The 15,656-nt window shown below is 34.3% G+C and overlaps 1 protein-coding gene across 1 annotated transcript in view; it reads left to right on the plus strand.

Annotated features, from left to right (window-relative positions):
- The first annotated feature begins 9,774 nt into the window (after positions 1-9,774).
- LOC127732245 (uncharacterized) overlaps positions 9,775-15,656 on the plus strand; it is a 40,314-nt gene continuing 34,432 nt past the window's right edge. The window contains exon 1 of the mRNA XM_052241326.1: positions 9,775-9,840. Within this exon, the coding sequence (XP_052097286.1) occupies positions 9,775-9,840 (66 nt within the window). The remainder of the gene's footprint in view (positions 9,841-15,656) is intronic.

Below are 15,656 nucleotides of genomic sequence, written 5' to 3' on the forward strand. Positions count from 1 at the left end.
AAATTTTTTGAAAATTGTTTGTATCCTTTCGAAAATTAATTTGATTTATTTACAGAAGGGTAAGGTAGTTCCATCATCCAACCAGAAAAACTTCTACATAGAAATCATATCCTATCATCGTCTCCCAACACTGAAATCCTCGATCAAAGTGTGGTTACCTATGTAAACAAAGAACAAAATGGCGGCAATTACGAAATAAAATTTTGACAGATCGACAGTCAAGCGGAAGTTAAGTAAGGTGTGTAGGTGAGTTCATCTTATCACCACCTTCTTAATCAACCAAGCGATGTCACTCTTAATCTTATTTCTATTCCTGATGTCAGTTGGATACCATGTATCCCCTACAAAAACAACAGATAGGCAAAATGACAAACTGCTACCCATAAACCAGCTCCTTTACACTGTGTACAAAAACATTTACATAAAGAATAACCTGAACCACAAAGGAAAGCTGCTATTATACCTGTCAATAGTCCTTCTTACGGGTTCAAATGATATTGAATTAAATCCTGGCCCATCAGGAAACTGCTCAAGATCAGAAAATAATTCCACGATATATCCGTGTGGAACATGTGACAAACCGGTCACATGGGACGACAAGGGAATTGTCTGTGATACATGTAACCAGTGGTATCATGCCCAATGCCAATCCTTAGACACCAAATATTACTTAGAACATGTCAACAATTCAGGAATTGCGTGGAACTGTATAATGTGTGAATGTCCAAACTACTCCACATTCTGCTACTCACTAGTCTTCAGTTCTTCCAACCAATTCAGCATTCTTTCAGACACACCTCTCGACAGTCCAACTCCAACACGAAATCTCAGGCCTGTCCACTCATCCACTCCAGGAATAATACGAGGAAATCTAAAGCAACATCAAACACCACAAGCACAATACGCATGGTAAATGTAAATTTTCAGTCTATCAAAACTAAGCAAGGCCAACTGTACAATATGCTTGATAGTACCAAACCAGACATCATACTTGGAACTGAGACGTGGATTGATTCAAGCATTAAAGACAGCCAAATTTTTCCACCAGGATACAACATATACAGGAATGATCGAAACCTGAATGGTGGAGGGGTCCTAGTTGCAGTACGGAACAACTTGATCAGCTCACCAGTCACAGAACTACAAACAGATTGTGAAATGGTATGGTGCAAACTAGAACTAGTAGGACATAAAGCCATCTACCTAACATCCTTTTACAATCCCAAAACATCCAATGAAGAGGGATATAAGCAATTTGACATCAGCATGAGTAGAGCTACAAATGTGAAGAATGCATTTATCATTGCAGCCGGGGATTTCAACCTACCTGGATGGGACTGGAAAACTAACAAACTAAAACCAAAAACCCAGAATGTCAACATTCACCACAAATTTACAGACATTTTAGATGACCATGGGCTAACTCAAATAGTTAATGAACCAACTAGAGGAACTAACACCTTAGATTTGTTTATAACAAATTATCCAGACAACTTTAGGAGAACAGAAGTGATACCTGGCCTGTCCGACCATGACATTGTTTATACTGAAGTGGACAGAATACCAGCAAAATTACAACAGAAACCAAGAAAGATCTTCCTTTACAAAAAGGCAAAATGGCAAAATGTGAAAGACGACCTTCACAATATCAAAGTCACAGCCAAATCACTCCATGATAACAAATCCTCTGTAAATGACATCTGGAACCTATTTGCAACATCATTAGAAGATCGCGTCAATAAAAATATACCAACTAAGACAGCTCGTAAAAAGGATGGTTACCCATGGATTACAACAGACCTGAGAAGACTTAAAAGAAGAAGGGACAAAACATATAAAAAGAAGAAAAAATCAGGTGATAAAAGGGACACTGCTTCATACAAAGATCTAAAGAGCAAAACCCAAAAAGAACTTAGAAAGGCCTATTGGAGGTATATCGAGGACATCGTTACACCAAGTAGTGAGTCGGACAGAGGTACTAACTGCATGAAAAGATTCTGGACGTACATTAAGCATAAACGGTCAGATGGGAGTAGCATACCACCGCTTAAATCAGCAGACCTACTACACGACGACTCAACTGACAAAGCCAACATCTTAAATGGACAGTTCCAGGAAGCATTTTCAAGTAAAAATGACCTCAGTAACACAGAATTTAAGGAAAGATGCAACATGTCTGGCCAATACCCCACAGCACCTGATATTACTATCACACAAGAAGGAATTAAGAAACTACTAAATGGTTTAAACCCCCATAAAGCTGCGGGTCCAGATAACATCTCACCTATGATCCTTAAAGAACTAGCCAATGAAATAGCTCCAATACTCCAACTTGTCTTTCAGAGATCATATGACACAGGAGTGGTACCATCATTATGGAAAACAGCAAACGTTTGTCCAGTTTTCAAAAAAGGGAAAAAGTTTGAACCAATCAACTACAGACCAATATCATTAACCTGTATATGTTGTAAGATAATGGAGCACATAGTAACCAGCCACATCATGTGCCATGCAGATAAAAACAACATCCTGTATGACCTTCAACATGGATTTCGGAAGAAACTATCATGTGAAACCCAGCTGATAGAATTCATCGACGACTTCACCAAAAACCTTGATAGTGGCCAACAAACAGACTGCCTAATCATGGACTTTTCGAAGGCATTTGACAAGGTCGGCCATAGTCCAATAACACACAAACTTCAACACTATGGAATAAGAGGAAAAACAAACGAATGGATTAAAAGCTTCCTATCTGAGAGAACCCAACGAGTACTAATAGAAGGGGAAACATCTGACTCCATTGATGTAGAGTCTGGGGTACCACAAGGATCTGTGCTAGGACCCAGCCTCTTCCTCTTCTATATAAACGACATGCCAGAAAATATTAAATCAACTGTGAGGCTATTTGCAGATGACACCATTGCATACATCACAGTAACATCAGATGATAATACCCTCCAGGAAGATTTAGACAGGTTGGCTGTCTGGGAAGAAAAATGGATGATGCAATTCCATCCAGATAAATGTCAGGTATTATCAGTAACAAAGAACAGAACACCTATTATAAAGGATTACCGTTTACATAGCCACACTTTGGAGCACGTAACATCTGCAAAATACTTAGGAGTAACTATAACATCAGACCTTAAATGGGAAAAACATATCGGAAACATCTGTGCCAAGGCAAATAAAACCATCGGATTTCTCAAAAGAAATCTCAATATCTCTAACAGTGATATCAAAGTAAAGGCCTACATCTCCCTCGTTAGACCAACAGTCGAGTATGCCAGCTCTCTATGGGATCCATATATTCAAAAAGATAAACACAAGTTAGAAATGGTACAAAGGAGATCGGCCAGATATGTAACAAACCGTTACAGTAACAGATCATCCGTTACTGATATGTTGGAACAACTAAAGTGGACACCACTTGAAGATAGAAGGAGAAGCGCACGACTATCAATGCTGTATAAGATCAACAACCAGGAGGTCAACGTTGCAGCAAGCCACAAACTCGTTCCACCGGACAGGATCTCAAGAAATATGGGCAGAAACTCTTTTCAGATCCCACAATGTAACACGACAACAAGGAAAGAGTCATTCTACCCGAGGACCATCAGGAATTGGAACGCTTGCCCTCCTCAGTTACATCTGTCAGCAGCCTTGAATCGTTCAAGAGGCTCCTGACAAACAAATAAATCAAAAGCCCTTGTTTTTAACCCCCACTGTTAAATATTTGTATAGCACCTTTTTTTGTTTGTTACTTAATCAAAATTATATAATAAAATTTTGCGCACACCCCAAAATGACAGAATAGTCAACATGATGACGGTGGTCACTAACCGGTAGAAGCTGCCCATGATGCTGGGTCCGAGTTGCATGACATGTCATGTTGCATTGAAATTATTAAATTTTATTGCTATAACTTCTACAAAATTATTTGATTACAAGTTTTAGTTACCATTTACGTTTGCATATGAAAACAGAGTGTCTTTTGTTGTGTATTTCACGTGTAATGTAACATACAGCAAGCCCTTCTCGGTAAACAAAATGGCGACTTACTTGGAAAATGGCCTTTTATTTTTGCAGCTAAATTTTCATTTTTGGTGTTAAAAGACACTCTAAATTGAACGAGTTCTTTTCCTTATATATTTTTACGTTTGCCTAGCAAGTTCCAACTTCTTTTGTTGAGAAGTAAGTCAAATATTGATGTTATTTCGTCCCCTCAATTTTTTTGGTCAAAATGTTTACCAATCAGAGCAGAGATGCTATTTTGCAGCTATATGTTGAATATATGCTACACAATCACATATTGCATTATTTTTTCCCATTTCTTAGACAATTTTACACTTGCATAGAAAATTTTAGCTTACTATGTTGAGAATTTGATTAGACATTGAGCTACAAATGAACTAATTTTTAGCAGCTATATTTTGTTTTCATAATATCTCACTATCAGAGCATAGCTGCTAGTTTGCCGATATATGGTCAATGCACGTTGCACAAAAATGCACAAAAGTAATTTTCTTCCATTCATTAGATATATTTACACTTACAGAGAAAAAATGAGCTTCCTATATTGGAAAGTTAATTAGATATTGAGCCTTAATTTCTTCGCTTAAATTAATTTTCATTTTTTCTTTCTCAAAATGACTGTGAACCAAGGCAATGCAGTTAATTTGCAGATCAAGAGTCAATATCAGAAGCGTAAACAAAAACTAATTTAAAGGTCTTCTGTTCCTTACATGTTTTTGAGCATGCTGTGCAAAATTAAGCCTCCTATATGGCAGAAAAGCATACATATTTATTGATTTGTCTTATACTTCTGTCTCAGTTGTCAGGGGCGGATCCAGCCATTTTAAAAAGGGGTGTCCCCATTCAAATGTATTGATCGTCCAAAAAATAGAGGAGGTTCCAACCCCCGGAACCCCCCCCCCCCCCCCCCCCCCCTCTGAATCCGCCACTGGTCTGTCTCAGTTGTCTACGCAAGGCAAGGACATATAACTAACAATCAAGATTTTCTATATGACTAAAAATTTTGAGGGACCACGTCCGTCACTATCCACTACCAACAGTGTGTGATTGGTTGATTGTTGGTTGCTTAACGTCCAGTTCAACAGTGTGTGTGTTAATATACTAAATGGCAATCGAATTTAAAATCATGAACATTGGTCGTTTTCATCACGTATATCTTATACGCTCATATCTTTTTTTCTATATAATAACTACAAATAACCCAAATTTCAAAATCTTGAATATACTATTGGGGACAACTTAGCTAGAATGATATAAACCTTATATATATACATACAACACTTAAGAATATGGTTGTGAATGTAAACTGAATAACCTAGTAACTTGATCACGGACGACCTCGCCGGCCAAGAACAACCAAACAAACGATCACGGACGACCTCGCCGGCCAAGAACAACCAAACAAACTCAATATTGCCAAGGGTAAAATGGAAACGTGTGTCCGAACCCAATGCCACAAATCGTCTCAAGATATAAACTCGGACGTGTTTTTACAAAGTTTTCATGATTTTGAAAACGTATAAACACATGATAAATACATTATCATAATAATATTCATTATACCTGTTGGAACTTGATTTTTTTCCTGTCTGCGGCGGGCTAATTAATCTCAAAGGGGGGGGGGGGGGGGGAATCCCCGCTATAATATTGGTCACTTGTCTTATACCTAGTTACGTAAACTAATTAAATTATACGCGTATACTAGTACCGTCAATACAATAATTTCTTCGAAACGTGAGAAATTATACTTGTTGAGACTTGACGCTTCCTAATCGAGGATGTATGTATATTTCGGCCTCTAAATGTATATAATTGATAGTGCACCTATCTATGGAATTGCCGCCTTTAATGTATATGACATACAAGGAAAAAGAAAAAAGAATTACAAAATATTAAGATTAATTTATTGTGATTGTTCGTTTTTACGAGCGCAAATATTTAATTAATTTTAAGGGCGAAAAGAAGTAGAATAAAAGAACAGAGTTCCAATGTCCCCCGCGTTGCACATATTTTATCTATCCAGGGGCAATAACTAAAAAAAACCCCACTTTTTTGTTGTTCTTAAAAACAATTTATAAATAAAAAGCGTGCGCCGGGGACAATAATTTTTTTAATGTATACTAAATATTTCAAACAGACCTTCAAGGGCATTTCTTATAGTATACTATAAGTTTTATTAAAAAATGTACCCGTGAGAGCGCTAACGAGGCCATTTTCCATAAATTTAATATTTCCAAGGGTCATAACTCTTTTTAAAAAAGTCGATCGTTCACCATTATAGAACTAATGAATACATTCATTTTTCATGCGACTTTATGCTACGTTTAACTATTAGGAAATCAATTAAATAATCTGGAAAAGTTAAACCTAATTATAGGTCACGAGTCAATTCATGTGAATTAATATTATATAACTAAATAAGTTTAATTAAATATGCAAAGAAAAATCAATTGGAAGCGCAATGTGTGGATTTGTGTTAAATCAATATACCACTATAAATAAAAATATTGGTCGTTTTGCATACCTAGTTAAAATTAGACGCTCCCTCATCGAGTATTTCCGTGACTTTTTTTCCTTTGACTTTTTTTCCTACATTCGACTGCATGTATATGTCGGCTTCTAAATGTATATAATCATATAATCTCTGAATTTGTATTTATCTAAGGAATTGCCCCCTCATTAATCTAACAAACCTTGCATCTGCTTTTATTCTTATAATTATGAAAGTTGCAAGTAAAAGAACTTTGACGATACTTGTCAGCTGACCCCAGCAGGCATCCAATGTTGTACAGACGTGAATATTTGGTTGAAAATAGGTCGCAACGTCGGCGACCTAAATTCAACGTCGGTACAACGTCGACTGGCAATCGTCTGTCGGACGTTATAGAATGACGTCTATATAACCTTGGTTTTTGGTCGCGACCTTATACAAAGTCAACACAACGTCGGATTCCAAATGTCTGTCGGACGTCTAAATTAATCTAAAATATCAAAATCACTCGTACACGGACATATATACTCAGCAGGCACGCAACTTTTTATTAGTCCCCTACCGACGAAGTCGAAGGGGACTTTAGGTTTGCACTCCGTCTGTCTGTCGGTCTGTCTGTCCATCTGTCAGTCCGGCAAATCAGTTTTCCAGACTTTTTTTCTTCTTGCTTGGAGATATTGATGTGATATTTGGTTTATTGATTTATCATGACAAGTTACAGGTCAAGTTCAATTTTCACGATTTTAGCTTTTCTCTTTGTTCAGTTAAAGCCCTTTCCCTAGAATTAAATTTTTGATGAAATACTTATTAATTAGTAGATTTCTGTTCAAAAGGATTTTTTAAAAGACTTTTAAAAGACAAAATGACATTTTGGATTTTTTTCCTTTTCTTTGATAAATTGTTTGAAGAATTTAGTTGTAGGTTTGTTTGTCATTCTTGAATATATTGATTTGATAATTAGTATATAGTTTTATCATGACAAGTCACGGATCAAGTTGGAATTTTGTTCCAGTCTGATAATTTTGTGCAGACTTATGGTCTTTGGACATAGAAAATTCACTTAAATAATCAATTTTCAACAGTTTTTTTCATCATGCTTGAAATTTTGACTTGATATTTTATGTAGTTTACACCATGACAAGTTATAGATCAAGTTAGAATTTCGTTCCTTTACAATGAATTTGTAACCGGTAGGGGACTATGTTTTGCCATGCAATACTCACAGAATGCTTGTTTATAGATGTGGTATGAGTGCCAATGAGACAACTCTCCATCCAAGTCAAAATTTATAAAAGTAAACCATTATAGGTCACAGTACGGTCTTCAACACGGAGTCTTGGCTCGCACCGAACTGTAAGCTATAAAGGGCCCCAAAAATTACTAGTGTAAAACCATTCAAACGGAAAAACCAACGGTCTAATCTATATAAAAAACGAGAAACGAGAAACACTTATGAACCACATCAACAAACGACAACTACTGAACATCAGATTCCTGACTTAGGACAGGTGCAAACAAATGCAGCGGGTTTAAACGTTTTAATGGTACCAAACCTTCACCCTTTTTCTGAAACAATAGTGTAACATCACAACATAGAAAGACACACTATAAAATATCAACTGAAATAGCTTAACTCAATCAAAGGACATATTAACACCATTGAACATACACTGAACAAGTAAATTTGACCTATGATACAATGTAAATACAAAATAAATAAACTAAGGGAAGAATAATAAAAGTAACATGTTATATCGGTAAGAAATGTTAAACAATTAAAGAAAAACAATATGCTCGAACAAAAATACCATCCATTTGCAATAACTTTAAACACAGGTAAATGAAAATAATTTTGTTGTTAGGTATACGTGTACAGTACCAATAGAGAAAGGAAATATAATTACAAAATACATAATTTTGATGTTCATAGTACGAAGTGAAAATTTATAGTTATACCAAACACTTATCAAAGATGGTATATAGACCAGATATAACCCTGAATAACATTAGATAACAAAAAAGCAATACAATTAGTATCAACAGGTCAAATAAACAAGAAAGTACGATTTGAGAGTACTAGCAGTTACTGACAGCTAGTTAAAAGCCAAAACAATTAATAATAAAAAATCATGCATCAGAGACTAAAATCAACTAAAACACATCCCAGGGATTTAGTATTTTAACGTCATGGACAGTCAAAGAAGACATGACTAGTGCAATGCCAAAAATAAATGTATCGACAGACAGTAGGATAGTCAGGAGTTTAACCTCTTTATAGATCTAAACGAACGTGGGTGTGTCTTAATACATCCCACTTGAAAAAAATACAAATTTTGTTATGTTTTAATTTGCTGATGACAAAATCGATATTAGTGCCAATGTAAACTATATTCAAAGATCTAATTACAACATTGGTAAGATAACCTTTACTAATAAGCCTGTTTAAAGGTTCGATGAGTTTACACGGATCACATAGTGATTTCCGCGCTTTAAGTACAAAATTACCGTAAAATTTAGGATGTGAAATACCGTTTTTAATCAGTTTTCTACAAGTACAGCCAAATTTACTTATCAAATCTTTGTATCTATGAAAGAACTTAGCAAAAGTTTTACGTAATTTATGGTAACGAAATCCTTGGTTTACTGATGTTTTTCGAATTAATTCAATGTTTACTTTTGCTACTGTATAAAAATCTTCAAATTATTGACATGATAAAAGTGAATGAATCACTTTAAAAAAATTTCGAAGTAAAATATTGTAATCACAAACAGATTTGATTTCAATTGGCGCATGCGTATAAGGCCGACATTTCGAATTTATGTGCGCCAATATTTGATTACAACAACAATTTCTTCGACGTTTCATATACATACTTAGGTTACAGTTGCTGTAAAATGTGCAAAGTAAGTATAATTTTCATTTATTGTTTGCTTTAATAATAGATATATGATAATTTAGTGTAAACAGTATTGTAGCTGTAATTATTCACAAGATTGAGTTTAAGTGATTTGTGTAGATCAGATCTCGGATCAGATATGATTTATAATTATGCACGTGGTCTGTCATATTTCTGCAGAAAGGTGACCTTAAGATATATTTGACTTATATATTGAAAAATGGGTAAAAGAACGTACTTATTTTAAAAAATTATGAACAATGATTTGATAAAAAGCATAAATTCAAAATGGACAAATGAATTTTTCAACTTGTAACGACTTCTTCAAAATTCTATCATTGCAGATACATGGAGGATGGATTCATAATAGATCATGGAATATCGGATGAAAAAGAAGAATATTGTATTCGTCTGGTAAGTAATTATTTATAACACCTTTATGGCTTATTGAAGTTCACCTAAGTAATGCTCAAACGATAAAATTTCGTTCTTATATGTTGATGTAATTAAAAGTCCAAGATTTACAACACATGACATTTTTGACCTTGAAATACATTTAAAACAAACAATTTCGTTCTACTCTAGCTGACACTCACGGCATGTATTCCAACATGTTATCGGTGAAGTAATGTGCAGATAAGAAACATGTGTGACCACTGCAAATTAATACACACTCTGACCAATTTCAAAGTGGTTTATATGATAACGTCAAAATAGATGATGTATTTGATACTGATGCTTTATCAATTGACCGTACTTAATTATTACAGCACAAAAAAAAAAAAAAAACAAGGAAAAAGCAAATATTCCTAATATAGTTTTGATATACGTAAATTAAAAAAGTATCACAAAATACTGGAAGTTATTACAGTTTGAAGAAGAATGTAAACAAAGTTTCAATGTTTAACCACCTCTTGCGTATAGCAAACATGCCAAAAATATCTATTGATGAAGAATTTAAATATAAAATAAAATATATCAATATAATTAATTATACATGAATAATATTTATTTTGGATCATACTAAAACTATAGGGGTCTATCTGGCAATGTAGGATACATTTTTTATTGGTATTTTATGTTACAAAATGTGTGTTTGTCAAGAACTCGGTGCTTGTGGTGCATTATAGTGACTGTCACGATTCGGTACTTGCAGTGCAATAACTACTGTTTCCCAAGATGAGTGATTGTACAGATCTCGGTGCTTGTGGGGCATTATTGTGACTGTCAAGATCTTGGTGCTTGCGGTGCATTATTGTTTCCTAAGATGAGTGACTGTGAAGATTTCGGTGCTTGTGGTGCATTATTGTTTCTCAAGATGAGTGACTGTCAATTTCTCGGTGCTTGTGATGCATTATTTTCTCCAAAGATGAATGAGTGTCAAGATCTCGGTGCTCGTGATGCATTATTGTTTCCCAAGATGAGTGACTATCAAGATCTCGGTGCTTGTGGGGCATTATTGTATCTCAAGATGATTGACTGGCAAGATCTCAGTGCTTGCGGTGCATTATTGTTTCCAAAGATGAGTGACTGTCAAGATCTCGGTGCTTGTGGTGCATTATTGTTTCTCAAGATGAGTGACTGTCAAGATCTCGGTGATATTTCAAGATAATTTGAAAATTTGGTTTTATATTTTCCATCATTGATCTGTGTTTGCAATGTATGGTCCTTGCTTTATAAAAAGAATATAAAGAATATTTTTACTCTACCTAGAACAATTTGTAATTGAAGTCAGGGGTTTAACTCTTTGCCTCAAAATTTGCTTCAAACATCAATAATGCAGCACTAACGACATTATGCTGTAAACACTAACTGTTTGGTTTTTACATAAATTATATATTTTTTATTTAAGAACGGAACATGACATACAGGTAATAGCAGCTTACATGAAGTATCCACCTGACAGAATGGGAGGAGTGGTCGAAAGAATAAAGCTGGGTCATCAAATGATTGAGCATCAGACATCAATAGAAATAGAGCAGAAAATTGACACTGATTTTTTTTAAAATACCACATTAGAATATGTAGATTCATTCAATAATTTATTGTTTTGTTTCAACACATATTTCAAGTGTTCAAAGCTCATATTTCTGCCTTTTAGACCCTAGCTAGTTGATATTTGTTGTTTTTTCCTATATTTACTTGACAAAACCTTATATGTCCACTGTAGGCTCTGCATATCAAGTCAAAAATACTGGTCAAGCCCGGACAATGCGAGCGTTTTTGAACCCCTGGTCAACAGCAAATTGATGTGCTAAGGTAGTTGTGGAGACATGTCCACCAGCACTGAATTATAAGGTTACCAACCTTTGTTGGAAGGAATGAATTTCTGAGGTTTTAAAGATGATGACGCACTTATTCAGGACAGGACGTTAACTTGAATGAATTATTGTTTCATTGCCTTAAGTTGTCCAATTTAAGAACGTTAATAAGGATTTAATTTGGTCCTTAATTAGCTCTGAAGACATCTGAGGATATTTAAAGAGGTTAAATGGTTGTTGTTATGATGTTAATTTGACGTTGTACAGATATCTGAGGATATTTAAAGAGGTTTAATCATGGTGGTTGTTAGGACGTTGATTAGACGTACAGATATCTAAAGATATTTAAAGAGGTTTAATGGTGGTTGTAAGGACGTTGACTAGACGTTGTACAGACGTGGAACATCCTTATTCAGGTTCATCATGTTGGTTGGTCGGATGTTGTACCAACGTTGTACTGAAGTTGTAACTACGTTATACAGACGTTAAAAGGACGTTTGTCAAGACGTTGGGTAGACGTCAGTTTTTGACGTCTGAAAAATTTCATATACAACCAAAATCCAACGTAGGCTCGACGTTAGGGTCTGACGTCGAAATGATGTTTATACAACGTCAAATGTCTGCTGGGACGTTTCTTCACGATGTTCACTTGAAATTTATAAAGGACTGAATATAAAACAAAACTTTTCTACTAGTTGCTACGGAAGACTGCATGTTGCAATACAGGCAAATTAATAATTAACACAATTAACAAATTGGTATATAAATCGATAGCTAATTTTTTTTTACTTGAGAAAATTTGTATCGTTATAATGATTGACAAATTTTTTCAATTGTTACATTAAAAAACTTCCGTGACGTTTAGTCTAATTCTGCTATCTCCATATATATAAATACATATCAATATAAAACGGAACTATGCAATAGTCTAGATAAAGCGCAGCATAAACAATAAAAAAAACTTTATGACGTTTATCTCGATCCTTTTAACTGAATAAAGTACAGTTGTTATTGAAATTTGGTTTATTACACGTAAAGGATTTGTCACTCGTCGAAATAGAAACCTATCTTAAAATTCAAGAACATTAAACAAACGGAAAGAAGGAATTCTTGAAAGGTGGTAAGTTTGTTGTCAGTAAATGTCTGTCTGTATGCATGTATTATTGTCATAATGAATAATATCGTATTCTGTGATTATTACTGTTGAGGTTATTCTTTAATCATAATTGATTTGCTATTTTTTTCAGGAAAAAATAAATGAAACCTCCAAAAACTTTTTGATTGGTGTTATTTAATTTTTACAAAAGACATAATAGGGACACATATAAAACAAAATATAGACCGTGATTTCGGATTCCCAGTGCGCGATCTTGGAATAATTATCATTGATCCCGATTCTAATCATTGATCTCAGATTAATAATCCGTGATTTCGATTTCGCATGCCATGATCTCGGATTAATAATCCGTGATATTGGATTCCCAAATCCGTGATCTCAAGTTAATTATCCGTGATCTCGGAATAGTATAATAAAACATTTAATAATCCGTAATCTTGGTTTCCCAATCCATGATCTCGGATTCCCAATCGGAATGATATTTCGTAATCTCGGATTAATAATCAGTGATCTCGATTTCCAATACGTGATCATGTGTCTTGTTCCCTTGTTAAGTGTCATGTTTGTTTATAGTTGAAAACTAATAATGTAAAAAAACTCATCACTTTACTTAATTACTGTGTCTAAAGTACCCCGGCATAAATTGTTTAGTCTAGATAGTATCTAATATTCGATACAGTTACGGACCATCTACAGACAGACAACATGTAGGGTTTCCTTGTATTTTTATGTTATTTGTATGGTTTTGAAGAATATGAATACATATATCACTACTATCGATTGTAAGGTGTAGCATTTCTACAACCGTTCCAGATTAAAAGAGAAATAAGAAAAATGCATCAAATTGATGATTAAAGTGAACTTTCCCTCGAATTTGTTTTATTTCTCATTAAATTTTGCACATTGTACGGAAAGAAACGTATGGATAGAAAGATATGCACAGGAAAATTGCGAGATTAACCACTTTGCGCACCTCAATATTTTGCTGTATGGAAAGAAAGAAATGGGTCATGTCTAATTAGAAGGACTTTGTTTTGTAAATGTGTACGACCCGGTTTCGTCTTAAAACTTTACAAAGTAGGACCCGGTTTCGTCATTGAAAATAATGCATACTAGTATTTATATGAATTAAAATCTGACACTCAACCGGCGATTAAAATGGCTTGTTGCAAAAACGATTTCTATAAGGGGACAACATATTATTTATTTGAATCCGTAAACACTTGAAATACTGCTTTACTGAAACAAAAATAATTCAAATATCACATTGTGCGAAAATAAATATTAACACGTCGGGTGTCACATGTGTAGCAGGTTCTGCCTACCCTTCCGGAGAACCTGATCGATTTTCTAGGACAACATGATATTTTTCGAAGTAAATATTCCACTCGACCTAGGGAGGGGGATAATCTTTCCTATGATAGTTTGAATATAAATGTCTTGAACACAAAATGTTTAACATATATATATATATATATATGCAGGATTGCACTTGATCATACAGCGCAAAGGATCTCAATAATTATGTGTTGACAAATTTTCTTCTCCTCATTGGGACTATTTAGGTTGATGACCTCTTCTGTAGGCCTGTGTATTCAGGGCATACGATACAGTTACAGGGGAGATAATGACGTTGCTAACGTAAAATGTAATTTTTCGCGACGTCAAACAGCGACATATCGGGAAAAGATGCATTTTTCGAGGGATTTTAATCATTAGCTTGAAAACGAGTACACGGACCCCTCATTTTTAAAAGGACATTTGACTTGATACTGTATGAAGATTATTTGTTCCAATTTCTATGATAAAATCACCGATGAAATTGTTTTATATTAGATAAATATACAGCAAACAATGCCATTTTTTCTAAAATCATAAAAATGTGATAAAAATGAATTATTTAAAAAGAATTGTTACACAAATTAAGGACCCATTTTTGTAAGATAGATATTCCAAATCATATTACAAACATCCTCATGTATTTATCTTTTGAAACAAAAAAGTTAAGTATATCTGTCCAAAGGATTGAAATGTCCAAGAACCGAAATTTTAAGTAAATGTCCAAAATGTCTACCCCATTTATCTCTAAATTTAGCACATGAAGGTATATTTTTTATTACATATTTGAATTTTCTTGGAAAAAAATAACTTGTATGCAAATTTTCGTAAACAAATCACCGTGGGATCAAAACTGTATCGTATGCAATGATACCAAAACAGCAAATAAACTGAATAGAATAGACGTGCCATTTTATACATATATCAAAGGGAAACTTCGTTCATAGAAATAACATTTATTGTTTCATTGCATTTAGTACAAAATGGTAATTTTGTGGCAAATTAAGCAAAGACTTTACAGAAAATCAATAGACTATTTTACACAAATTTTCGTTATAACTTTTAAACATAGATTACTGACTTGTTTGTCCATGCTATGCTATCGTTTATTGTTTACACAAATTCCTAATCGACATTTACAATTCGAAAAAACCCATCGTGCAGTCACTTAAGTCGAGCTATTGAACATTTTCAAACAGTAAGCAGCGGGCTAATTTTCAAAAAAAATATAGTAGATTAAATAGGAATTGCAAAATTTGATGCGGCAAATATTTAATTAATTTTAAGGGCGAAAAGAAATACAATGAATTACAATGCTGGTGGACCGCCAAGAGCTAGTGCCGGGAAATTTAAAATGCCATTTGAAAAAGAAAGCATATTGGATATGATAACACATTTATCCTTGCAAATTTCACATGTGGGTCCCTCAAAGAGTTGATTCTCTTGTGATAGTCACTTTAAGGAGTATATCAATTTTCATTCGACTTTATGATACGTTTAGCTACAAGAAAATA

This window comes from Mytilus californianus, unplaced genomic scaffold (assembly GCF_021869535.1).
Source record: "Mytilus californianus isolate M0D057914Y unplaced genomic scaffold, xbMytCali1.0.p SCAF_22, whole genome shotgun sequence".
Classification (NCBI taxonomy): Eukaryota; Metazoa; Mollusca; class Bivalvia; order Mytilida; family Mytilidae; genus Mytilus; species Mytilus californianus.